This window comes from Falco cherrug, chromosome 1, assembly GCF_023634085.1.
Source record: "Falco cherrug isolate bFalChe1 chromosome 1, bFalChe1.pri, whole genome shotgun sequence".
Taxonomy (NCBI): Eukaryota; Metazoa; Chordata; class Aves; order Falconiformes; family Falconidae; genus Falco; species Falco cherrug.
Window position 1 is genome coordinate 108,567,810 of NC_073697.1, and position 26,511 is coordinate 108,594,320.

At 41.2% G+C, this 26,511-nt stretch overlaps 1 protein-coding gene across 4 annotated transcripts in view; it reads left to right on the forward strand.

Annotated features, from left to right (window-relative positions):
• Positions 1–26,511, forward strand: part of TAOK1 (TAO kinase 1) — a 75,262-nt gene that overhangs the window by 35,708 nt on the left and 13,043 nt on the right. For all 4 annotated transcript variants that reach the window (XM_055717972.1, XM_055717968.1, XM_055717980.1 and 1 more), the window contains 17 exons: positions 625–696; positions 3,658–3,759; positions 4,949–4,994; positions 5,908–6,004; positions 6,793–6,906; positions 7,675–7,766; positions 10,312–10,405; positions 11,794–11,875; positions 13,861–14,028; positions 14,896–15,099; positions 16,315–16,449; positions 17,023–17,259; positions 18,040–18,168; positions 19,788–19,991; positions 20,492–20,731; positions 24,474–24,686; positions 25,777–25,959. In XM_055717972.1, coding sequence (XP_055573947.1) covers positions 625–696; positions 3,658–3,759; positions 4,949–4,994; positions 5,908–6,004; positions 6,793–6,906; positions 7,675–7,766; positions 10,312–10,405; positions 11,794–11,875; positions 13,861–14,028; positions 14,896–15,099; positions 16,315–16,449; positions 17,023–17,259; positions 18,040–18,168; positions 19,788–19,991; positions 20,492–20,731; positions 24,474–24,686; positions 25,777–25,959 — 2,412 coding nt within the window. The remainder of the gene's footprint in view (positions 1–624; positions 697–3,657; positions 3,760–4,948; positions 4,995–5,907; positions 6,005–6,792; positions 6,907–7,674; positions 7,767–10,311; positions 10,406–11,793; positions 11,876–13,860; positions 14,029–14,895; positions 15,100–16,314; positions 16,450–17,022; positions 17,260–18,039; positions 18,169–19,787; positions 19,992–20,491; positions 20,732–24,473; positions 24,687–25,776; positions 25,960–26,511) is intronic.

Below are 26,511 nucleotides of genomic sequence, written 5' to 3' on the forward strand. Positions count from 1 at the left end.
AAAACCATGTACATTTTATTGTGCAGTGTAAATAATAATATTATTGGACTGAGAAAGTGGAAGTCGGAACGGGAATCTGAAGATGGGTCGCTTAGATCACTGCCATCTCTCCCTGTATCACCTGCCTTCCTTTGAGACCCAACAGCTAGTTGGTGGGAGCACCGGGGAGAAAGCCACCTGTGTCTGGAGCAGGTATCTCCTGTGCATCCTGGAACATCTATGCTTGTGTTCGGAATGGAACAAGGGGGCTGACTTTGCCTGGAACAGACCTGGGCAAGGAGAGAAACTGATTTAGGGGAAATCTGTTCTACTTGAATTAGAGCTGCTTTTATAAACTATGATTTTTAGTTTAGAAGTGACAGCAGCTGACTCCTGCAGAGACTTGCTGGATGCTGAGCACAGAAAAATGTCATACCTTGTCTCACAAACAGCAGGGTCATCTTTAACTTTGGAAATTTCTGATACATGCAGCAGTTACACCCCTTGGAAGATATTTTAGTTTAACTCTCTGCAAAAGTTAACTAATGGATAAGGATTATTTTTTTTTTTATCAGTATGTTTGGTTTACATTTCATGTGAAACAGTCATCTTAAGAAATTGATGCATGATGTTTTCTTGTTACAGGCACGTGATGTGCGCACCAATGAAGTGGTGGCCATCAAGAAAATGTCATATAGTGGGAAGCAGTCCAATGAGGTATGTAGAACGTTACCTATTACATCTTGACCATTGCAAATACTTACTAATTTGGATGATTTTAATTAGCTTGGATCACAGCAGGAGAAAATCTTTCTTAAAGCTGTAAAGGTGAATGAGGGTACTGTGTAAACAAAACAAATTAAGTTTACTCTTCACAGTGTATTTCTGCCTAATCTGCTCTAGGGAAAGATGGGTAGAACTTCTTTCTTCCAGACACAAAGGGCTCTTTTATGGGGCCACATAAATGTGTAGTAAGCAAAAAATAAAATGAGAAGTGGTAGGTTTATATGTTAGTATGTCTTGTTGCCCTTAAACATTCGATTTTAAATACCTTTCACAAAATAACCATGTTACTTACTGGACAAAGGAATAATGACATTGGATGCAGCAGTGAGAGGTTAGAGGGAATCTTGCTTGTACAAAGTAGTAAGACAGGATGCATCTCTCCCTGGAATGACTGTGCTGATGAGGAGCTAAAACAAAAGCAAAACAGCCGTGAATGAATGAGTGTGAAAATCTGAGCAGCAGCATAATTACAGAAGAACTGCCAGAGCTAAGGATTAAGGCAGTCTTTGCAGAGTGGTCTGTAAAATTAGGCCTCTGAGATTTAAACGTTAAGTGTTTTCATGGCCACCCCGGATGTGTTTTTTTTCCCTAGGACGCTTCATAGAGATAATTGATTTTATACTTGAAAAGTTGAAGTGCTAGAACAGATTCTTGAAACGCCCTACAAGCCGATTTGGTATTATTTCTGATAAACAACATCTATCAAAACGTGGCACAATTTTTCAACAGCAGTATTTATTGGGACATGTTGTTCAAGGCATTTATGGTTCCCTCCCTCCATTCTCTGTATTCCAGTCTTAGAAGCAGTCTTGCTCTGATGAGTTTGATTAACAACTTGTTGCTTTCTGTACCTGCCTTTTGTGTATTGGCCACCTGCACTACATGGAGCTGAACTATTCCTTCCTTTCTGTGTGTGTGTGTGTCTGTGTAGGAGGTAGAGGTGACAGTGTCTCTCTAGCAGTCCTACATTCTAGCTTCATAGTTAAATTTGCTGTGCATGTTTCTATTTTGTCACTGCGGTGACTTGTTTAACTGTGTACTGATGAAAGAATAATTTGTACTTACTACTTGTCCTACTGTTTTAATTACCGTGAGCTATAAATACTCTATTCACATGAATGAAACAAACTGTGCATGCTTCAGAAATAGCTTTTGTTTGTCTTCAATGCATATGTTTCTTTATTTTGAAGAAAGTAATAAGAGCAGGATTAAAACATGTTCCATTTTACTTCTATATTTATTTGTCTTGTTCAGAAGTTTGCTAGAGGTGTGATCTAGCCTATGTAAAGAAAATTGATTAAGGGCATTCTGGTATCGTTTATATTTACTTTGGTTTCATAATAAGATTTTTATCATTGGTGGGAACAATTATTCTCTAAAATAAGGACATATTTTATACTAAAAATAAGTTTAAAACCTTTGAAATATGTAGTACTGTGCTCTTAACGTGGTCTCAGGGCTTATTTTACGCATGAAGTCACGAATACGTCTCGACTAATATATCACCTCTGTCTTCCCAGTATAGAAGCTTAGAGTGGCACTTTCTTGGTTTGGCTTTTACTGCTTGGTACCTTGAAGCCTTTAAGGCTAAAGGTGAAAGGCACTAAGTTGTTCTTGTACTAGCGTGAGGGTGTTAGTGGGAGACTTTATGTTAGAATAAGCTGCACTGATATGATGCTCAAGAAATTTCTGGTGTTGAGAAATGCTTAGTCAATCAGCTGCTTCGGTTGTGGCTACCATGCTCCCTGGTTTCATTTGTTTCTCTAACCCTAACATTTTTATTGAGGAGGATTTGGGGTTGGCATGTGTTTTCCCAAGCATTTGGGTATACGAGACGTCTGTCCATCTATGAATCCCAGCCACATACATATGCCTGAGGGAGCGTGTGCTGAGAGATTAACAGGAGCTGGAAAACAGCTTTTGAACCTTTCGGTGTTGGGTGAGGTTTCTCTACCTCCGATTAACTTCAGAACCTATAATCTTTCTCAAAAGCATTTTCAGTGTCAACACTCTTGTGTTGATGTCTGCATACTTAAATGGTTTCAGCTACTGCATTTGATTTTGAAATTTTTTTCTGGTAGTTGTAGCCTTGCTGTTGTACTTTACAAGCTTTTGCCCTTTTTGCCGGAGGAAGCTGGATGTGTGCATCAAATGGGAGGACTTGGTGATTTCCTCCAAGGGGAGTAATGGCAGTGTCTAGGCACACATCAGAACGTGACATTTTGGCCTTTTCTGTACTTCAAAGTCGTACTGGCAGAGCTTCCCTTATTATAAACCTGGATTTTATTTTATCTGTTTAGTCTTTTACTCCTGCGGAACCGTTCCTTTGTCTGGTGGTAACTCATTTTAAATTGGTCCTTGTATAGACTAAACTAGTAATGGAGAAACATTATCAAGGATGTAGTCAGATATTCGGCAGCCGATAAATGGAGCATCATCCAGTGTAATATACTTACTGGTAGGGATGGGTCTTTATATCTTCAAGAGTTAAGTGAGAGACAGCTGATCCTGCTGAAGGACACGTCATCCACATCTCTTTCAGGTTCGGATGTATGTTTCATTTGGCCACAGAAAAGGTATCCCTTAAAAAAGGATTGCTTCTTTTTTTGCTCAAATATAGTTTCGTAGTAGTATATTCTGTGCATCCATATAACTGTAAATTATTACATTGATGAGAGATCCTTACGTGCAGCCTAATCAATCAGTAACTTATTTCATAGGTCTGTTGAGGAGTTAACTGGTGAACATCATGGTGTTGATGTAAATTTATTTTGATTTGGAACCTTAAGGTGGTTTTGCCTCTTAAAATAATTAAATGACATACTAACTTAACAACAATCAAAAAAAAGGTAACAGTTTTTAAAGTCTTTCTATTCCTTTTATTTTCTACAGAAATGGCAGGATATTATTAAGGAAGTCAAGTTCCTCCAAAGAATAAAACACCCTAACAGTATAGAATACAAAGGCTGCTATTTGCGGGAGCATACAGCATGGGTAAGCATCTGCTGCACTCTGCACTTCTCTTGCCTCGGTTAAGGGTGCTTTAAAATATCTCCAGCTGGCTTTCAGGAGGCACCTGAACACTTGCACTGCACAGATTCAGATGAGAATACTCAAGGACTTTACAGATGCTCAGCAAAACTGAATGGCGTTTTTGGAAACAAGATTTAGGGAAATTCTGCCTTTCACTTGCAGAGTGAGGTAGTTGTGCAGTTGTTCTAGTGTATATAGCTTGATGGACTGAGTATTGGAAATAAATAGTAAGGGGGTGGGTGGGGGTGTGTGCGCAACAAATTTATCTATCACTTTTCTTGCTGTAAGGAAAGGTGAGAATTTCACTTCTACTGCCTGAGAGGCAAATACAGCAACTTTATTAGATATTTGCAGGTCACTTAACAATGCATTTGGTATGGCACTGAGTGTTAATGGTTCAGTACTTTACAGGTTGACTGGATATGTTCCAGAAGTAAGTGTTCGGCTGTACTTTAATAAATAGGTTAGAATTATCCTACAAAAATTGTCATTAAAGTATATATTGAGTCATTAGTATTTCTGTTATATAACTAAATTCTTCTGTTGTATATTGTTTACTGAATTTGGGTTATTTGAGTTTGTGTGCATAAAAATGTGTGTGTAGGAATAGATGCTGTGCAGAGGAAGCATTTTGTCAAATGAAGAGTGTGATGTACACCTGACAGTTTTTGTGGTACGATATATGAAAGAAATCATATTGTTGAACTAATAATCTAAACGTATAAGCATCAATAAATCTGCAGGACAGAGTTTTAGGGTGGTTTTGAAATATGAATGGGACAAAATCTGAAGTAAATCCCTAAATAGCCCTTTAATACTCTGATAAGCTTGTTAAGTGCTATTTAATATTCCTGTTAAGTACATGCATATAAAATATGTAATACAATACATAACTGGTTATGAATATGCTTTTGCCTTACTTAATAGTTTTGTTGCTTGGTATCTTACACAAGAGGGCTATGCTAATTCCAGTTAGAGCTGTCCTAGTGAGGAGGGGTCAGCATGACAATGCTGGAATGGGACTTAATGTTACAAGCAATCTGCACTGTATGCACCAGTGGTTATTTCTAGATTTCTCCACTGAAATCTAGAAAACATACATTTACTATTGGAGATGTTCTAACAGCTCCTTTGATTTCTTCCCATACAGCTTGTTATGGAATATTGTTTAGGATCAGCATCAGACTTACTAGAAGGTATGTCATGCACATTTATTTGATTGAAAGTCACAAGTATAGTACTGAAGTAGGAGGTTACAGCATCACAAAATTGTCCTGGAATATTTAGTTTCATTTGGGGGTAGAGTGTGTGTGAACAGGTGTAGGGTTTTTTTGAATTCTTGCATGTCTGTAATGGTTTTTCTGTAGAATATCAGCTTTCCTAGGTGGCTAGTTTCTCCTTGGTTTGTATTACTTTAAAGTTGTCAGTCAGCTATTTATTTTCTTAGGAGTTTTAGGTTCTCCTGTCATGACAGTTCAAGATACATTTCTGAAACCCCTTGCTGTTGATCCTAATGCTTACTAACAACTGTAGGCATGTTGACTAGAACAACACTGCAGCAGTATTAGGATTTGCCTTGATGAGGTCTTTTGTTAAATGGTCATTTTCCTATCAGGCTTCTTGAAGTGAATTTTCATTGAAGATATATGTGTGGCCAGTAAGTTGTTCGTCTCCTTTCCTTGCCAGAAGCATTTCAGGACAAAAGGCTGAGCTGCTGGAGGGTCATCTGTATTGCTACAGTTTATTCATGTGTGAATTGTTGTAAAGTTCTAGGGTTTGGGATTTAGCTTCATTAATGGAAAATTGAATATTGAGTCTCAAATCGGTGTTTGGGAGAATGGTCACAGAACTGACAGGAACATAGTATATGGTTGCAAAGTAGGCTCTCTTTTGATAGCAAATACCTGCCGTTTTAGAGTTAGAAGATTACATCCGATTATAGAATGTGTGCTGTGAACTATTTTTATATTTGCTTCTTATGCTGAACCTAGTAAAACCCGAACTTTTAGTGTTTTATCTCTGTTTACATTGTTAACAGTACTCAACTTGCATGCTGCAAACTGCAATGTTTTCTTTAATATTGAATTTCAAATAAATTCTTTCCTTAAGTTCATAAAAAGCCATTGCAAGAAGTGGAAATAGCAGCAATTACCCATGGTGCTCTCCAGGGATTAGCATACTTGCATTCTCACAATATGATCCATAGGTAAGTGGTTATATTTTTGCTGTCTCACACACACTTACAGGTAATTTATTTTGTTGATTGTATCCCCCTCATCTCAAATTTAATATTTGTAAGCGGAGATTTTCTTTACTCAGTGCCCATATGCTCCCAAACTCGTGATTTATAGTAGTCGAATACTAGCAAGCTATGTATCTCCATATGCACTATCTCTTACAGCTGGTGTTCGTAATTTCTGCAGAATTGCTTTGAATCTGCTAGGCTTTTCAGTACTTGATATGATGCCGATTGTTCCCTGAAGCAGTGAATAGCAAGGCAGGCTGACTTCACCTAAATAGCTTGTAGCCAACTGCAAAGCAAAGATTGCAGGGGCGGGGGGAGCGTTAACACTTGAAAAATTAGTCTTACATGAACACACATGTTGAGAAACACACCGTAAGTATGCAGTGCAAATGTTCTTTGTGTTTAAAGTACCTGCTGCATTTTAGTGGGGTGAAGGATTTTAATAGTTACATTATTAGGACTTTCTGAAGAACGTTTATAAAGAACATAGTTGGTTCAGAAGGTTTTACTGAACTGTGTATGAAGCTTATCAGGTGTGCCATTTTAAGTTGATTTTTAAGACAAACTAGATTCCAAGGTCAAGGGCCATGTTAAGCAATTAACCTAAAGGTTAAAGATTTTTGTATTTGGAGGAAATGTGGGTATTGAGTAGCTTGAACATGTAAGTACCGGCATGTGTTGTAGCCTGTCCTATAGAAGGTTTTCTTTTTTGGAGAGGAATGATACTGACACTTGTATTCTATAACCAGAGATATCAAGGCAGGAAACATCCTGCTGACAGAGCCAGGACAGGTGAAACTTGCTGACTTTGGGTCTGCTTCCATAGCATCTCCTGCCAACTCATTTGTGGGGACGCCATATTGGTAAGCCAAGAGTTTTACACGTTTCTGGCTTTGTGAATGAACAGGATCGTTTATTGGGTATTTAATATACTTGGGCTTTATTGGAGCTAGCTTTGTAATCTTCTGGTTGTGGTAGTGATAAATGTACTCTGCAAAAAAAAGATTAAATAGTAAGTAGGCTCTAACTTCAAGAAATTGTGAATCCTTGTATTTGTAGCTCACAAAAAGTAATAAAAATACTTTGTTGTTCTACTTAGGCTGACTTTAAGTGGTAGAGGTGGGGTTGAATCATCTGTAATATATTTTAATCACTCCCCCCAGTGGTTTTAACAGTTCATATGTTCTCACCGCATCTGGTTGTTGAAGTAACTAAAGTGTTTTTTCTTTCATAGGAAAGGCCAGGTTCATTGAACAAAACCCTTTGCAGATTCGTTGTATGCTTTTGATCTCTTGCACCTAATCTGTGGTGTTTACACAACTGCATGCTATAATTATTTCATCAGAGTTGGCCAGCCAGCTAAACTATTGGAAATGTGGGAGGGCGAGAAGGTGGTAATACTTATTAATGGAGAGCTGGGCAAAGCACAAGAGAACATCCCGCAGCCCCTCTAAAGGCTTGTACTAGTGGGGGTGCCTGGTCTTTGTTCCCAGTGTCCCATGCCTGATACCTTGGGGAATTGTTTGTTTACGGTAGCTGAAATCAGTGAAACAGCCTGTTTCATTGAAATACTGGCGATTACAATGTGTTCCATTGCCTGGAATTTTATGAGCACCAATTTCCTATTTTAGGATGGCCCCAGAAGTGATTTTAGCCATGGATGAAGGGCAGTATGATGGCAAAGTAGATGTTTGGTCTCTTGGAATTACCTGTATTGAGTTAGGTAAGTTATTTTCTTTGAAAAATTATAAAGTGTAGTTATTTAATACCTAGAACTTAGCTGAATCACAGTGCAGAAGATTTAGACTTCCTTCCTTGTCCTGGTTTCTCTGGGACTTGAGTTTTAGAGGAAAGAGCTAAACGTGCTCTCTAGAATTCAAGACTTAAGTCTCAAATTTGATGTTTATTGAGTTGGTGTTTTCATTATACAAAGAGTTATATAGACAAAGAAAATAGCCAAGCTGTATCACTAAAGGTGTTCACATTCTCTGGGAGAGGCATTTAACTTTTGAACTGAAAAACTGGCTATTTGCTGAACAGCTTTAGAAATGAGCCATTGAAAGTCCCAGTGTGAAAATATTATTAGATGTAAATTGATATTGTTTGCATGAAAATTTAAGGTATGTTAACAAGTCCTGCAACAATGAAGTTTTGCATGAGCGGACAGCTTCAAAACTATATTCAGTGTATGTTGTCACTTGTTGGCTGGAAAATCCCTCTCCCCCCCCCCCCCCTTTTTTTTTTTTAAAGAGCAAGAAATGGAATAATCCACATTTGAAGTGGTAACCTATAAATTAAACCCAAAATAAATGATGGCATTGCCATTAAAACAGACTCCTTAAAGCAGAAAATGAATTTAAAGGGACTGTGTTAGTATGGCATTCTATTTAAATTTAACACGTAGTGTTTTCTTGGAACAAAAATACACTCACTGAAGCACAACACCGTGCACAGCACTACTCAGATTTTAGTCAGGATCCAGCTCTCTGGATCTCAGGATCTTAACTGTTGTTTTTCTGGGGATGGTGAGGTTCAGTGCTGCTTGTTGCACCTGAGGCTGTCCTACCATCCTTGTCAGATCTCATTGCTTGTACTCTGAACCGACCTCGGTGGCGGAGCAGCCCAGCTGGGCAGCGAGAGCTCTCAGGAACACGCTAATCCATGTGAACTGCACAGTTTAGCTAAAAATGCTGTCTGGCATTCCAAACTGTCAACTTCATCTTCTTCCAGGACGTGAAATAGATTCTTTCTTCAGAGCAGAGAAATTTTTGGTTGCCAGTATAAAGCAAGTTGAAGGGGTGTGACTGTCATGATAGAATCCTGCTCCGAGTGGAGTAAGGAGACTTGGCTGGCTGCAGCGCTCCAGGAATGCAGTGAGCTCATGGCCACCACACCCCCGGGTGCCTTCCTGCACGCTGCGTTTTTGCAATATGAAGCGTTAGGCTTCGTCTACGGCTTGTAGCGTGGTGGGAGGTGAGGCTAGGTCAGGACGGTAGAGCATTGTAGGCTGGGTCGGTGTGGTTATCGCATTTGTGTTGGTTTGAATAAGCCTGGGAAGAAAGCTGAAAAATGGAGATGTCTAGCAGTCTTCTCAAGTTATCACTCAGTCTTAGAAATGGCCTCAATGAGGGCTCAGTTTCTATGTTTCCTGAAGTTTTTATTTTATTCAGGTGAGTTAAGAGAAAAAAACACTAGGGAGAACAGCCAGTTAAAATGGTTTAATGGATAATCGGTCTGATCCCTGATAGCAGCAGCTAGTTATCTGACAGATGCAAGAGGGTAGTGCTGCATTTGAGAAAGGGCTTAACTCCTCAGTTTACCTGTTCGGAGGAATTTGTGGTGCTTCTGGTGCTTAGTCCATCCTGCAGTAACCACGAATGAACCGTGCCTAGCTTACTGCTGCTGTTTGACTCGGAGTTGAGAAGCAGCGTAAGAAAACTAGCATTATTTTTTTCTTGTTTGTTTTGTTTTCAGGAAGGAAAGTTTTCTGTTGCATTTTCACTAGTGCAGGAACGTCCTGGTGGCCTGACCAGCCTCTCTGGAATGTTTATGGCGAGGCTGAGCTTTATAGGTTTACCCCATAAACATTCTGATGAAGCTTCAATTTTGTTGTTACAGTGAGATCATCTCCTTCCTCATTAAGCTTTCATGCTGTGTCAGTCTATAAGAGTAACACAAGCTTGAAAGAGAGAGAGAAGAGCCAAAGAGAATGCAACTCTCAAAATAGTATAAAGAGTTGTTGGCCTGTTACTGACTTCCTGCCCATGTGCTTAGTCAGTTTAAGTGTGATTTGATGCTTCTTATGGTTCTTGTAACCAGCTTTTCCTTCATCACTGCTGTCCTGCTAGAATTTAATATTTGTTAGCTTTTTAGCAACTGTAGTTTAAAAAACAAAAAAGGGGATGGGGGGGGTGGGTATGAAACCAAGAATGCTTAGTGGCTAAACACCGGGTATAGAGCTTACTGTTAACTTACTCCTATTTTAGTACATTAAAATGAGTCAGAGAACTCAACTATGATAGACCACATAATTTAAAAGCTTGAGAGGACAAGGCATTTGATCTTCAAAGTGCTTTCATCTTCTGCAATGGTATAGGACATATGCCAACATATCTGTCTGATTGCAGGGTAGGGATGGTTTGGGGTTCCATGTTCAGGCAATAGTGATTCTCCTGATGTGGTTTTCTTTTTAAAGGGATGTAAACTAAAAAAAGAGCAAAAACATGAGACTATCTCCCTATATAAAAATTATTTTCTTTTGTGTGTAGCGGAAAGGAAGCCTCCTTTGTTTAATATGAACGCAATGAGTGCCTTATATCACATAGCGCAGAATGAATCCCCTACACTACAGTCTAATGAATGGTGAGTATTACTGAGGGAGGAATGTTGTAGGGAATTGCTGTAAATGGAGTGCTTTGTCATGCTGAGTTCCTGAAATGGCTGGATTTCTGTTGGGAGGATGTGAGCTGGAAGGTTCTTATTAGGTTCACTCTACATATTATATACAAAATTGACCAATTACTAAATATGGATTTTAGATTCTAGAACGTAGTAGAGGCAGGACATGCTGGTGAAAGAACATAAGATCCTGTAAAAAATTCAGTTAATAGGTCAGTAAATTGTGAAGCTCCCAGGCTAGCAAAAATGTGGGGTTTAGTGGTTTTTTTAATCACAAACCACAGTCTCAATTCCTAAAACTTGTTTTGTTGAAGTATTGCTTTGCAAGATGAAGACACTGCTTATGTGTGGCAAGTGTCTGTTGCATACACTTCAGAGGAGTAAAGCACAGTAGTAACATTTTGTGCCTCCCAGCCTCAACAACTGTCTTTTGAAACAGCAGACACAGTAAACTAATTTCAGAAGTTAAAAACTTCCTAATTATGTTTTTCTGAGCCATAGTCCTAGGCCTCTAATATTATACATTGTACCTTATTTTTAGAAATTTTTTTCTACTTCTGAGATTTTCTGGTTAGGCTATTTCACACCCTCATGCTTGACAAAACATTCAACTCATTTTTATGCAATTTTCTGACCAAAAAATGCAATAATTTAATTTACTGAAAAATTGCAGTAGCAAAACCCCCCATTACATGATGGGGGCGGGGGGTGGGGGAGAAAGAAAGAAATAAAACATGTACAACCGATGTACCACTGTTTTCGGGGTTTTATCCTGCCCTTCTGAAAACCTGTGTTCAGAGAAAGGAAGGAGAAAATACAGCATTTCAGCTTACAGAAGGAGAGAAGTTACTAAACAAATCGTCTTATTTGTGACAGATTGCATGATAGTGTAGAAGTGGCATCTGAGGGGCCAAAGGCATTTCAGGAATTGTGCATTAATGCAGTTTGTGGATGAAACACCTGTGCACAGAGGTGGAATGGGGCAGGGGCTCCGATTAGACCTTGAAGAGTTTTTGCAGGATGAATTTGGCAGGGTTGATGCTCGCACTGAGGTAGATGGGTGTCTGCCTTTACACCAAACTTTCCTTCCTCTTGAATTGGCCCATATTTTTGCATTCAAGGTGAAATATTTTGTCTAGAAGCTGAGGTTAGAGGGTTCTGCCTGCTAATAGCAGTGGATTTGGGCTTGACTGGGGGTGTCAAGAGGCTGTAGTGTGAACTACTGGGTCTGTGTGGTCTCTCCTCACTTTTTCTGCTAGGAGCACCCAGATGTGAGTATCTTGATTCCTTAATGAATTCCACAGAGTCATTAACTCAGATGGATATTTTTTTTTCCCCTCTCCTTGCCACAGGTCTGATTATTTTCGAAACTTCGTAGATTCTTGCCTCCAGAAAATTCCTCAAGACAGGCCTACATCAGAGGAGCTTCTGAAGGTTGGCTTGCTTGTTCTTTTTGTTTTCTACGTGGTATTAAAAATGGGCCATGCTCTGTGAAGTTCTTCTGTCTCACCTACCACACTACGTTGTGGTTAACGATGCGCTTTCTGCCCATTACACCTGACACCTTTGAGCAGAGGGTGCTGTGGACTGTACCAAGCTGGTGGTCCCAGCTTTACTGCCCCTTTGCAGTGCCTCGGGCAGTTCCCCAGGTGACTTTCCAAGCCAACCCTGTTCTCATCATAAAAGGACACCCCATCAAGTGACACTGGATGACCATCAACTTGTGAAGAGTTTCAGTTTCTTAAGCTCAGTCTATCATCCTTCCAGTGATTATAATTAATCCTGACAGAGCTGCTGTGCATTAGTTAACAAATACCTTTCGTTACTTCCCTCTTTATTCTATGCTATATATACCCCTAAAGGCTTTTTATCCTCTCCCATCACCTATGTGCTTTACATGTAGAACTGAAATCTGCTGTTCTAATAGTATCCCTGGGGGAAAAGGGGTAGAGGAAAGCAGTTTTTCTTCCCCATGCTTTTCCTTGACATGAATAAGCCTCAGCCATCTGTGGGTTTTCTCTTGCTTTATTAGCTTTCTTTTCCTCCTCCTCTCTTTTTACCCCCCTCTTCATTTGTGCCTGTGTATACTGCAGGTACTTGATTTTCCTTGCTGTAGTCTGGAAAAAAAGCCAGTGTGGCACATTGTTGCAAAAAGCTGAGCTGTTCCGAAGTGAACACAACTGGCATAGAAGTTAGGTGATAGAGTTGCTTTAAGTGTGACTTTGATGTATTTCCTTTGTGGCATCAGGTGGCATTCGGAATTTCACTAACTTTTCATTCTCATTACAATGCTTATGACATTTTGTTGTGGTTTGAGTTTCTTTTTAGCCTGGCCATGTCTGCTAAACAGTGGTTTTTCCAAAATTTTGCATTGCAGGGAAATGGATGCTATTTATAAAAGTTTTATCATCACCTTTTTGCATGTTTTTACTTAAATGGTTCTGAGGACTTCTGCCTCTTTAAAAACTGTGTATTCAGAAAGTAAATGCAATTATCCAGTAAAGGTTTTGGTGTGGGTGTGTAGTCCTGCCATTTTAGAGTTCTGCAGAGGGGTTTTATTTTGAGCAATGCACTGCAATTAAAGAGAACATTGATGGAAATTAAACGTTTGTGAATGTATTCCTTCCATATCTATAGCCTGAAACAGCTGCATGCCACTTTACAGGGACAGGTAGGGAATGTGACATGTTGGAAATGGCAGTGCAGTTCTCCAAAGGAACAAAATGAAACTAGCGGTGGTGTTAATAATGACTCATGCTTGCACAGCACATTTCATCTGGAGACTGCAAAAGCTGCTTCTGACATACATAGACAGGACTTGTTTTACCTATTGGCAAAAGGTAGCCACCTTTGCAGTGAATATCTCCAAAAAACAGAGCACAACATGGCTATCTGTTCTAGGACCAGGCTTGAAGGTTCACAGCCTATTTTGTGACTCAGAGCTGTATGCCAAATATTTGATTTTCTAAACAAGGAAAAGGGTTTTATAGTGAGAGTTAGCTGATGAGTTAATCAACATTTGGTTAGAGACACTAACGAGCCTAACACCTTTGGTATTTATATGTTACTTGTTGCTCTTCCCCCTCTAAACCGCAAGTAGATAACCTCTCTAAATACCCCAGTACCCGAAGAAGTCTAGGTTTAAACTGAGCCTGTTTTCATGGTATGTGAAAAACCATTTCTCATTTCAGGGTTTTTTACATCTTTACTTTCTGGTGGATGTCTCCCATCAGAAAGCAATCATTCTGAAATCTGTCTGAATTGTGAAGTCTAAAAATAGTGCCAACATAAGCTGTGAAGGTATTCTCCTCCTGTGCAGGGAAGAGGGCTAACAAACCCAACTACAGCTCATATTTGTATCATGAGAGCATGTGCACTGGAGGCATAAGAAGTCACTCCCCTATTTGTGTGTTCTACAGCACATGTTTGTTCTTCGGGAGCGGCCCGAAACAGTGTTAATAGACTTGATTCAGAGAACAAAGGATGCGGTGAGAGAACTGGACAACCTGCAGTATCGTAAAATGAAGAAGCTCCTCTTCCAGGAGGCGCACAATGGCCCTGCAGTCGAAACACAGGAGGAGGAGGAGGTGAGAGAAACTTTGGATTTCATCACTGAACCGGAGAATGATGCTGTCATTTAAATAACCACAACTCAGATATTGCTGAAATGAGCGGAGGCTGTTTAAACACCTGGCTGTAAACTCTGTCTTCCTTTCTGTGTTTGGAATAAAGCTACCTCAAGGCACAAACAAGGACAAACAGGGTAGATGCCTAGTGCTGGCAAGAAGCTGTGCCATGTGTTCGTGCTTGAACAGTTAGTTTCCAGTTCTGTAAATCCTAGCTTTCCTTGCCTGTTTATAAGGCTTCATGAGGACTCTTTCAGCAGCTGTGGTTAACCTCTGTTTTGACCATCTGTACAAGGCCCTTGACAATCTTCTGGTTTTGTCTGGAGAATGTCGTTCTGGCTCTAAGACATAGAAACTCGTACTTGATTTGGGGGGAAAAAAAAATGTCATCAAGGAAATTAATTTGGTTTTTTTGGGGCCACATGCTGCAGTCACCATGCAGATATTGAGACTCTCTGAACTGCAGTTCTCTTGTACAGAAAGGAACTGTGTGAGGTGCAGTGTCCCAGCCGAACACTTAGGTGATGCTGGTGTCAGGAGAGTTTCTGGTGACATGCTGTTGCTGATACATGATAGAGTTCAGCTTGTTAACAGGCTTGCTGTTGAAAAGAATCTGACATCAGCCAAGTTAATCATGACAAGGCTGATTCTTCCTCTCCCCAGCATCCCACAAGAGAAATATTTCATGGCAGTGCCTGGAGGGTGGGAACTGCCATGACGTGGAAGGTAGATGACTTGAGAAAGGAATGGAATGAGCATTTCATTTGGTAACGTCTACAGATACAACTGTGATGGATTTGGATTTTCTTAATAATTCCTTTCTCCTAGGAGCAAGATCATGGTGTCGGCAGGACAGGAACAGTGAATAGTGTCGGAAGTAATCAGTCCATTCCTAGTATGTCTATCAGTGCCAGTAGCCAAAGTAGTAGTGTTAACAGTCTTCCAGATGCCTCAGATGATAAGAGCGAGCTGGATATGATGGAGGGGGACCACACCGTGATGTCAAATAGCTCTGTCATTCATTTAAAGCCGGTAAGCATTGGATTTCTACTGGATAACGTTGAAGGTGTAAATGGGAGAGGATTTGGTTGGCACGATGACAAAAAGCCGAGTGCTTCCTGTCTTAAGTCATTATCCACAGGTTCTAATACTGTGCCCCAAATACATTAACGTGTGCTGGAAACTTTGGAAGGTTGCTGTAAAAATCATTTATTTTCATTCATTCACTAAAAATTATTTTCCTGATTGAATTGTTTCAAAAGCAGAGCAGTTTGCTTTACTGTGAGGAATTGGAATGTCATGTTGTGAACAGGTTTATTTAGTGGATGCTCTTAATTTGCAGAGCACTGCTTCATGGGACAAAAGGATGTGAGAGTTCCCCCTGTTTACCTCCTAGTTAGTGAATTCTTAAACACAGGACCCACAGTAGGGGCTGAAATATGTTCCTGAAGTGCCCAGCTTCCCAGCGCTTAATATCTGGTTAATGAACAAAGATGCATGGAAACAGAAATGCAGCACTTTGGCCATGACAAGATGTGAAGCCGCTTCCCCTGCTTTACCTCTGCACGATGAAGGATAAACTGGGGAGCGTCCCTCTGAACCACGCTGCTCCTGCTGTGGAGGGGTTATCGCATGTTTTCTCAAAGCAGTAGCGTTTCCCTAGCTAATGATAGGTGTGGTTCCAGTGTTTTGTTCTTTGCCCAGATATGCAACAAAGACACAGGTATTTCCTCGGGGAGTTAATTAGTATATCATATCTAAGTACTGATCGCTCTGTGATGAATGACAAACTCAAAATAAGAATGTGGAGTGCACCATGACAAATTTTAAAATTTGCTTTGAGGTGTTTCTGTAGTGGGTGTAATGAAAATCTTCCTCTGTCTTTCAGAGTTACAAAGATGTTTTTGTCTTCCAGATTTGATATCATCTACTTTATAGCTTTTATGTTTTGTTGAAGTAAACAGTTTAACTCAGTTTTCAGTTTTCCATTTATTTTTCTCATTTTCAGCTTTAATTAGTAATTTTCCTCTTGGTAATAAAAATGTACAATGAAATTTCCAAAAGTAAAGATTCTAGATCAGAGCTCTAATTGCAGTATATTCCTTCATCCACCTTATTGACAGGAGGATCTTTTGAGGCTGACGAATGTAAAATTTTTTGTTCTTCCTTTTAAATGTTTTTCGAACTAGACAAAAAAATCTTTAGTAATGCAGATTCTCTTCTCTTGTGTTAATATTTGCTGATAAGGAGGAAGAAAACTACAGAGAGGAATCAGATCCTCGAACAAGGGCATCAGAACCCCAGTCTCCTCCCCAAGTATCTCGCCATAAGTCTCATTATCGGAACCGAGAGCACTTTGCTACTATACGCACAGCATCGCTGGTATGTTAAAGTTTTTATTTTGATGAAGTTGTATGGGAAGGGATGCCTTTGAACATAGCTCCGTGAAACTACTTAGAGCTTTTAGGATTTCATCGAAATATGAGCTGGCCTCATTGAGATACTATCACTGAAATAGTTCAATGTAAGTTAATAAAAGCTTACATGTGACACCTGGGTGAATGCAGTTTGTGTATGTAAGATGTTTTTCAAAACCAGTATGCCTAGTAAAATATAGGAAACCATTTATAATAATAAGCTGGCTTTTATTTTTGTCTGCATATCATACATATTTGTGTGTGTATATATGCACCCTCATTGCAGTGGGCTAAGAAGACATTATTTAGTACAAGCTTTATAACAATTGTACAGTTTTTCTGCTGGAGCCCGTGTGAGCTTATCTTCTACAGCAGAATTCAGTTTTTTAATCTGCTCTGCTGCCATTAAGATGTGTGCTTTTCTTTACAACAAAATCATATTTCTTTACTGAATAGTTTTCTTTTGTGGTTTGAAGACTGCTGAAAAGCAGATTAAGAAGCATTAACTTACTTTGGCCCAATGTGGTTATCTTCCTAGGTGACAAGGCAAATGCAGGAACACGAACAAGACTCTGAACTGCGAGAACAGATGTCTGGCTATAAACGTATGAGGCGGCAACACCAGAAGCAACTGATGGCATTAGAGAATAAACTGAAGGCAGAGATGGATGAGCATCGCCTCAGGTTGGACAAAGATCTTGAAACACAGCGTAACAATTTTGCTGCAGAAATGGAAAAGCTAATTAAAAAGCACCAAGCAGCCATGGAAAAAGAGGTAGGAGACTGCAGTTTAGCAGACCAGTCTGTATTTGTTAATTACATTGAATTGTCCGCTTCCCCTCACTGATGAAGAGATGACATTGTAGTCTCTTACATGTCTTGTTTTCAGGAGCCAAGCAAATTGCTAATTAGAAAAAGGCTAATACATCACCTCCTTACACTAAGGGGTTTATGTAACTAGAGGAAAGGTATGTCCTTCATCACAGTGCGTTATACTAAATGTTAGTATACTGACCCCAGAAGAAATACTGTAAGGGTTTTCCTTTCTTTTGCCGTGTATATGCTGTCAGTAACTGACTGCTGTCAAGTGTTACGGAGGCCGATTAGCCTGCAGAGAAGTGTGCCAGCTACGCTTAAATGTTCACCATCTAGTTGCTTGTGGATATGGGGGGTTTTATGCTTTTTAAATAATTGATAATGAAGTGGTGCCGCCTACAGCAATTATTATTGATTCTTTTGTTCATCGTGGGTCCTCTCGGTGGAGGGCTAAGGATAGAGTTTATCATAAGGTGTTGACTTGGTTAGGCCAGACAAGCTGAACAATAGGGCTGATGAAATGAGGCACTGAAAAAGACTCCTGCAGGGTGTGTTGATGGCGGGGGGCGGGGGGTGGAATGAGAAGAGAGTGAGGGCAAGCTCCTGAGACTCGCACTTATTCAGAGTCACGGTGAGTATCGTGGTGACTGTACCATGAGTTCCAGGTCTTGGGGCTGAAATGGGACATGAGCTGTAATCCATTGGGACTCAAACTGATTTGCTGCTGGATTTGCTGTAGGCTAAAGTGATGGCCAATGAAGAAAAGAAGTTTCAACAGCATATTCAGGCCCAACAGAAAAAAGAATTGAACAGTTTCCTGGAGTCCCAGAAGAGAGAATATAAACTCCGTAAAGAGCAACTGAAAGAGGTAACTCATCTGTAATGAGAACTGTGAACATAGTACAGCACACGATACAGTGCAAGAGCAGTGAACGTTCAGAAATAAAAGGGCCACTGTGTGCAAGAGATGTTACGCTGGATTGCAGCGAGTGCTGCATTTCATGAGCAGAGCCCTGTACGTACTGTATTTGTTTCATATTTTTCACCTTAGAGTAAGAGGGTTTATTTATATATTGGCACCTATGCTTTTCTTGTGAAAGTACACACGTCTCCATTGTTTAATATTACTTTTTAGCCAGAAACATGCAAATTTGGCAGTCCTAAGGAATGAGAAAAGGTAGTTTAAGAAAGGTCACAAGCGTTTTTCTCATACTTTGTTGCTGCAGATATTGACCGTGCGCTGCAGCAGTTAGTGAATTTCTTATCACTTAATGATATTTGTGTAGCGGCAGCAAAAATACAGAGCAGTAAAGATGACCTGCAGGTGTTTTTTTTTAAAGGAGTTATCTGTAAAACACATTTAATTTTAATGGAGAAAGCTGTGTAATAGTTTAGTAATCACTGTATTGTAGTGAAAATCTTGACCTTTGTGAAATGCAGAGAAACTGTAGAATCAAACTTCCTGGTTCTTTTCGTGGAGTGGCTGAAACTGTAAGCACCATAATTTTTTTGAAAGAACCATTTAGTGCTCAACCATCAACCAGCAACTTTGGAACTTGCTCCGAAGGGGAATATTCCCAAACATAGACATTTCCCAGGAGAAAAAAAGGCTAAAGAGCAGCAGAGCCAAGAAAGATCTAACAGAAACTATAGTAGCGTGGGCTCTTTATAATAACATAGAATCTTTTTCTAAGTGGGCAGTAGATCGCAGAGCACCAAGAAACACTGATGAAGTACAGAGGAGTTCTGTCGCATACTTAAGTTGAAGTGTATCACGACAAGTCTCGTTACCGTATGGGCATCTGCAGCATGCAATTCGAGCAAGCAGAGCCTTTTGCCAAAGATGCTTCAAGCTATGTGTTGAATTTAATAGAAATGTGGAAGCTGTGGCCTTAATTTTCACCTGTGAACTTATTTATGTTGGATTTTTTAAGTTACGGCATCTCACTGAGTGGCTCCGCCTTGCTGAGTTACTTATAGAAATGTGTATGTGTTCTGATCAAGCAAGACACAAGAATGTTGTAATGTGCTTCATGTGGCTGGAGTTCTGTTCGAGCAGCAGGATGACAATGCTTTCCTCCTCCTCTCAGTCCTTTGGGAGCCTGTAAAAATGTTTGTCAGGCAGTATGGCAGGGCCTCCAAGTGTCTTTGTTCTTAGTGGCCAACCATAATTTTTATATTTTGAGCTAATATATACATCTGGAAACTGTGGGCACAAACCAGTATTTTGGCCAATTAAAACTGCCAATGCAAAAAAAAAAAAAAAAAAAAAAAATTGTAGCTAAACTTGCTTCACTATGAATTGTCTCCTGGTGTTCCCTTAGGTATGTGATATGATGCATTTTGCAGAGGCTGGGATGGTACCAGCCATAAGAAGACAAGGTGGGGTGGCTTTGAAATGTAGTTTATTAGGCAGCGCTGTCCAGTTGTTCCCAGCCAAGGAGTTGAATGTGACTGTTCCACAATTAATTACCTTGCTGTTGTCAGGAGCTGAATGAAAACCAGAGCACTCCAAAGAAGGAGAAGCAGGAGTGGCTCTCCAAGCAGAAGGAGAACATCCAGCATTTCCAGGCAGAGGAAGAAGCCAACTTACTGAGGCGTCAAAGGCAGTACTTGGAGCTGGAGTGTCGCCGCTTTAAGAGACGGATGCTCCTTGGCCGCCATAATCTGGAGCAGGACCTGGTTCGGGAGGTAAGAGAATAGGCAGAGATGAGACCTGGAACCACCTGTGTGAAACGTATCTCACAGGAGCACCTACAGTCCAGCTCGAATCTCAATTACCACATCTAAAGTTTTTTGGTAAAATAATGGTTTGATATGTTTTGCAACACCGTCTGGTAATCCCTGTGGCATTTAGGGGATCATGCAGGATCAAATGTTCAGATTAGTGCCCTATTGTGGGAGACTTGTTAGATCCAAAAAGTCAACAGACACAACAGTTACAGTCCTTTCCAGAAAATGCTTACTGTGAATCCTGTTGAGCATCTAGAACAGGAAGTAGTGAAATGAGGAAGGAAAAATGACCAGTGGCTGTGCTGTCTGCTTCTGATAAGACGTAGAAGCAATGTGCTTTGTCCTCAAATGCCTTGAAGAGAGAGAAATGCCCTTGTGAACAAAGTGAAATGTCACGTTGTGAACGGAAATCCAAGTAAGTACAAAGAATCTAATAATTCCCTCTGTCCTCCTGTTAGGAGTTAAACAAAAGGCAGACACAGAAGGACCTGGAGCATGCCATGCTGCTGCGTCAGCACGAGTCCATGCAGGAGCTGGAGTTCCGCCATCTGAGTACCATCCAGAAGATGCGCTGTGAGCTGATCCGACTCCAGCACCAGACCGAGCTCACCAACCAGCTGGAATACAACAAGCGCCGGGAGCGGGAGCTGAGGCGTAAGCACGTCATGGAGGTCCGGCAGCAGCCCAAGAGCCTGAAGGTACTAAGTGATGTAGGAGCTCTGGGAGTGAGCTGCTGGTGGTGGTGGTGAAGTGGTACATCACAGCTTGGTTCTCATTTCCAGTGTATGCAGGTCCAAGATTTTTTGAAGCTCATTGATTTGAAGAGCTGTCTCATTCCATAATATACCTTTATTAAAAAGCAACGTATTTGTCACATTGTGTAACTGCTGGGATGCAACTGCGGCCCTGTAAGCACCATATGCATGAACCATAGTAATGGTGGTTGATGTTGCAGTGTATTGTAGGCAGGCCACAGCAGCACTATTCCCTCGTTTTATTTGAAAAGCCATTGTTCTCAGCGGTGTGCCTTCCTTTTTGTGGCCATTTAAAATGCATTTAATCTTTGCAGTGCCCTTTTTTCCCCCCTCTTCCTCCTACGCTGTTTTCTGATCCTCTTCTCCCCCATACACAAGAACAAAATCTAATTTTTGCTGTAATGAAGCAGTGTCATTTAAAAACACACTTCCCCCTGCCCCCTTCCCCCACCCCTCCAAAAAAAAAAAAAGCTTTTTGTTGCTGTGTGCATCAAAATGAACTGCACTGTTGGTCTTGGCTAATTCACCTTGTTATTGTTTTTATAGTGAGGCTGGTATGCCTGCAAGTCGGGGGGTGAGAGAGAGAGACACCAGCCAGCTGCAGTGTCCTCAGGAAGCTCCTAGCACTGACCTTTGCTGTGTTGTGCTCTCATGGGTTTCTCATGCTGCCCTTGTAGCTGCGGTGGCTGACCAGAACTATAGGGCCTCTGTAATTGAGGCTCTTAGTGTTTTCATTGTAAGCCTTCGCTTCATCCAAAGAAGTTCAGTGGTTTATTCTGAAGTGTCTGAGAAGGGAGTATAAGGCCTTTCACAAAGCTGCCTGGTACATTTCCTTTGAGGAGGCAGACTTCTTCTCTCCACCCAGTGTTCAGCTGTGCCAGTAACAAAATGAGTGTATGGCATACTGAGCATGGGGTTTCTTTGTTGTTCTAGGTCTTTCCTCTTTGTGATATTTCCCATCTGACTTAGTTTTCACCACCTGCATGTTATCTTCTTCAAGAGAAAATAACCAACTTGAAAACAGAACTTCAGCAAAAAACCCCAAAACCAAACCTTATTTGTCAATATTAGAATAATATTAAATAGTGAAAACCTAGCTTGTGAGAACAAGGGACCATCTGATCGCTGTTGAGAATCTCCAAGGATATAGTGTATAAATAGCTGATGACTTCACAGGGAAGCTGCGCTGCACTCTGAGCTGAATAAAACTGAAGCAGCTGTATTAGGTTGATCCTTCTGAGATTAGCATGAATGAGTTCTGCCTCCCCAAGGTGAAGCTGTGCAAACACGAGTGGGCAGCATGTCCGTTCTCGTTCCCTGGCTGGCAGTTGGGACAGCAGGATCGGCAGGCTCTCTGGGCGACAGGGGCTTGGCTGCCCTCTCACCTCTGCAGGCTCTTCAACCCCTTCCCTTTTCCAGTGAGGACAGGGCTGGAGCGTTTTGCAGGGAGCGTGGAAAGCTTGCACTTCGCTTTGCATGGCTGTTCTGCGATTAGTGAAGGATTTTCAGGCTTGAGCTGTCAATCCAGCACCTTTGCGTACACACAGTGCTAATAATGGAGCCTGTGGACAACCGTTCAGTTTGTAGCACAATTGCCTATTTATTGAGGCTGTTGCCTGGTATTAACTCCTTCTCTTGCTTCTGACTAATACAGGCGAGTATTCTTAATTGAATAGATAATTTGACTATTTGTTCAATTTCTCTCTCCAGCAACGTTTTCCCTCAAGGGCACATGTTTCAGGCTTTCCCTTTGTTATTTAGTGAGGTCCTTTGTCCTGAAAGCAGGTTTTTAACGGTCAGTGTCTGTTGCTGCTATTACAGCACCAGAAGGACCGATAACTAGAATTCACCCTTCAGTGAAAACTGCTCTGTTATTATTTCGAGTGTGTTAATTGTGATGCAAATACCCTTTTGCTGGTATTTCACAATACTAGGTCAAAATGATCTTGTCAGAAGCCTGACTGGAAATCTTACCCCTCCCTTCTGTTTCCTGTTGTTAAAGCCTTTGGATTGGAAGCCTGTAAACAGTCTGGTGTCCAAGCAAGGCTTCACAGAAAGTGAGGGCAAAATAGATTGCTGGTGTTTTGCTGTGACCGGGTCCCTGACGGGAATGTGTAACCTGCTGACACTTCCCTTAAGGGCAGGGAGAAACAACCTTAAAGGTTTCCTGGAGGGAAATAACTTCCTGTAAATGTAGAAAGGGTAAAAGTGATGTATTCCTCTCTGTGATACATGTTTTGGTTTGAATGAAACCCATCTTTGTCCCGTTTTCTGCATCAGGTTAGCAAAGTGGAATTGTTGGTTTATGCAGCAAAGCATGCTGATATCTAAATTGGGCTGGATATATTGTCTGATCCCACTGCATCTTCCCAGGTAGCTACAAGTGCTGCACTTACCAGCCACCCTGCTGAGCCTTGAATTAGTGCCAGGAGCAGGCAGTGGGGGATCTGACGGGAGATATGCACATATATCTGCCTTGCTGGTTCAGATCCCGGAGCTCTTCCAGCTTATTCAAGGGATAAGAGTCTGCTCTCATGCTCTGTTTCTGACCTCAGTGTTACAGGATTTGACCATGGTGGCTGACAGTGGGGATGGCCCAGAGCGTATACTGACTGCCCTGATGTGAGGTTTTAGTGGTTTCGGGATTTTTTGTTTCTTTGTTTGTTTTTTCTTACCATGGTGAACTTGACTGTCAGTTAACCACCGTCACTCATCACTCCTGAGTTTTGCTTAGTTAGAGGAATCCCTGCCAGCCCTCCTGTAGAAAGATACAGGGAACTCCAGAACACCCTCCTTTTCAGTGTCTTAAAACACTTAGCAGATAACCCTCACAAGTGCTCTGGAGGCAGGTAAGGCAAGTGAAAGAAAAAAATAATTAATTTCCTCAAGGCCACGCAGAAAAATCGGATCCAGATACATTTTCCAGGATTGATATCTCCCACTTCTGCGGGCAATTGCAATATTAGGTCTTTAAATGATACAGAGATGCTAGGAAGCGCAAAGGGAAAGTCTCCAGTAAGCTTCCATTGGGGATGGGGAATTGTTTTGTTTGCTAGGCTGGCACAATACTAATGTTGCTTGTGGTGTACATTTTCAAGCATCTAATCTTTCCCAGCCATTTTTTAGTATCTTTATGAAAAGCAGGTTCTTAATATCAATGATTAGAATACATCTTATCTTCATCAAACTCTCAGTGGAAGAAGTGTTGCTGTTTTTCCCTGTCCCTTCCCATGCACCAGATCTGCTTCTTTTCATAACATTAAGTGCTATTCATATATATGTACCATACAAACACAGTGATGTGTAAGTATGGCTTTTGGTGCTAATAAATATTAGCCCTGTCCTTCAAGAACTTTTCTTGAAAAGCAACACCCAGGACTGGATCCAGTCCAGTGACAAATGTGAGTCTTTTTGTGCAGAGACAGCTGTATTTAGGCTGGAGCTTTGTTATAAAAGTATCTGTATTGTAATTGTTTCGCACAGTAGCAATGTCAAAGCAGCTGCAGCAATAGTCACTGCCTCTTGTGTATTTTGCTTCCCTCCTTGCACTGTAGATGTTAATATACATTTGTGGATTCTTGAACTCATATCCTTAATGTAATCCTAAATATCCATTTGAATGGATATTTCTCTCATTTGAAACATGCTGTTTTTTTCTTTGTTTGTGTCCCCTCCATCTTTCCAGTCAAAAGAACTCCAGATAAAGAAGCAGTTTCAGGATACTTGCAAGATCCAAACCAGACAGTACAAAGCACTGAGAAACCATCTGCTGGAGACCACGCCAAAGAGTGAACATAAAGCTGTCCTCAAACGGCTCAAGGAGGAGCAGACCCGGAAGCTGGCTATCCTGGCTGAGCAGTATGATCACAGCATTAATGAAATGCTCTCTACACAAGCTGTGAGTCGCCTCCGAGGGACCCAGGGTTCCTCAGCCACATAGGGATGTTTGCATTTTAACCAATCTGTATCCTGACAGCAGCCTGCTTCCTTGCTGCACGTGCCATACCCTGCACAGTCATTCCTCTGTATTTAAAAAGCAGCGTTCAAATGCAGAGGAAAGCGGTATTACCCCCCTTCAGGCAGGTTGAAGTTGAAGCTGCTGTTGCAGAGATCCAAAGTGATGCATCTGTCTGGCCAGAAGACTGCTTTTCCATGAAGTTTGACAATATAAACATCCCTGTTAAAGCATCGTTGAAAAATGTGCAGCTTGCTGTCTTAAGTCGTTTAGGTTTTGATTTGTCAATGATACCAACCAAAGCATGTCCCACTGGTGGAAGATGCTCATTGAGTCATGCAGGGGTCCAGGGTTTAGACTGTAAATCTGAAATAATGGTAAAAGTGTTGTGAAAGGTCTGTGATTCCTTCTTGAAGAGGTTCCTTCTTTAAGGAATGACCACTTCAGCAATGCTTTGAGTCCTTGCTACAGCTGAATGTGCAGTTTTCTTTGCACTTCTTGCATATCGCATCGTGCTAACATCGCTCTGTACAAATTTGATGCTCTGAGGCAGGGTAGCTGGCTTAATTTATATTTGGGCAGGTTAAAAGCTGAGTATCATACTGCTTTTAGATTTATGTCATTATATTTTTTTGCCTGAAGTCCTACATTGACAGGGATATGGACGTAAGTCCCCTGCATACAGGTAATTGGTTAATCCAGTTGAACAGAGCAAGAGATCTTCTCTTTGCCTCTGGCAAAAGGAGAGCTGTGGATGTTAGCACCTCCAGCAGTCTGGTCTCTGCAGTATGGATCGTGGTTCCTGAGGCGCCACTGCTCATCAGCATCACTTGCATCAGTGCTGTGGGCTCACTGTCACCAGTCTTTGTCACTATAGGTTCTCTGTTCAGTGAAACGAAGTACAATAGAGACCAATTGTATTGCTAAGAAAACAAAGTCCCATCCCATTCTCTCCCCTTCCCTGCAGTCCTCCCCCGGATTGTCATGAGTGGTTGCCCCATAGTGAAATGTCTCTATTGTCTCTCTTTCCCAGCTGCGTTTGGATGAAGCACAGGAAGCAGAGTGCCAGGTTTTGAAGATGCAGCTGCAGCAAGAATTGGAGCTGCTGAATGCATATCAGAGTAAAATCAAGATGCAGGCAGAAGCCCAGCATGATCGGGAGCTGCGTGATCTTGAACAGAGGGTATCCCTCCGCCGGGCCCTCCTTGAGCAGAAGGTAAAATGGGCACGTGAGCATCATTAGCACGCTCCATATCTCAGATCTTAAATTGCACTGTACTTACCAATAGAGAGAGAAATTGCTTTTACCTTGCTGTATATAGTAACACAATCATTTGGGTATTTGCCTCGCTGGGATGATAGCTCAGTGACACATAGGCTAAACTTTCTGCCAGCTCAGCTGTCCTATGTGAGCAGCTTCTGGCTGGGTTAGAGCTGCTTGAAGCGTGCCAGAGGGAGTCATGCCTCTCTGGGCAGAAGGGAAAGTGAACTGTTCTTTCTGTCTCTGAGCTGCAGATTAGCTTCCCCAGCTCATTACAGGACAGACAGTAACAGCCTAAAGCTGGAGGAGGGGTGTGCTTTTGGAATTTGCATAGTATCACTGTTGGGTATCTTTGGGGAGGGGGCTAAAGGTAAAATGTATCTGAGACCCTGTGTTTCATGGTAACACTATTCTACTGCAGATCTGTTCCGTTTGTCAAATCTGTGGAGACCAGGCTTTTTTTTCCCTATAAAATTATGCTTGTTACAGAAATGCCGCTGTCTGCAG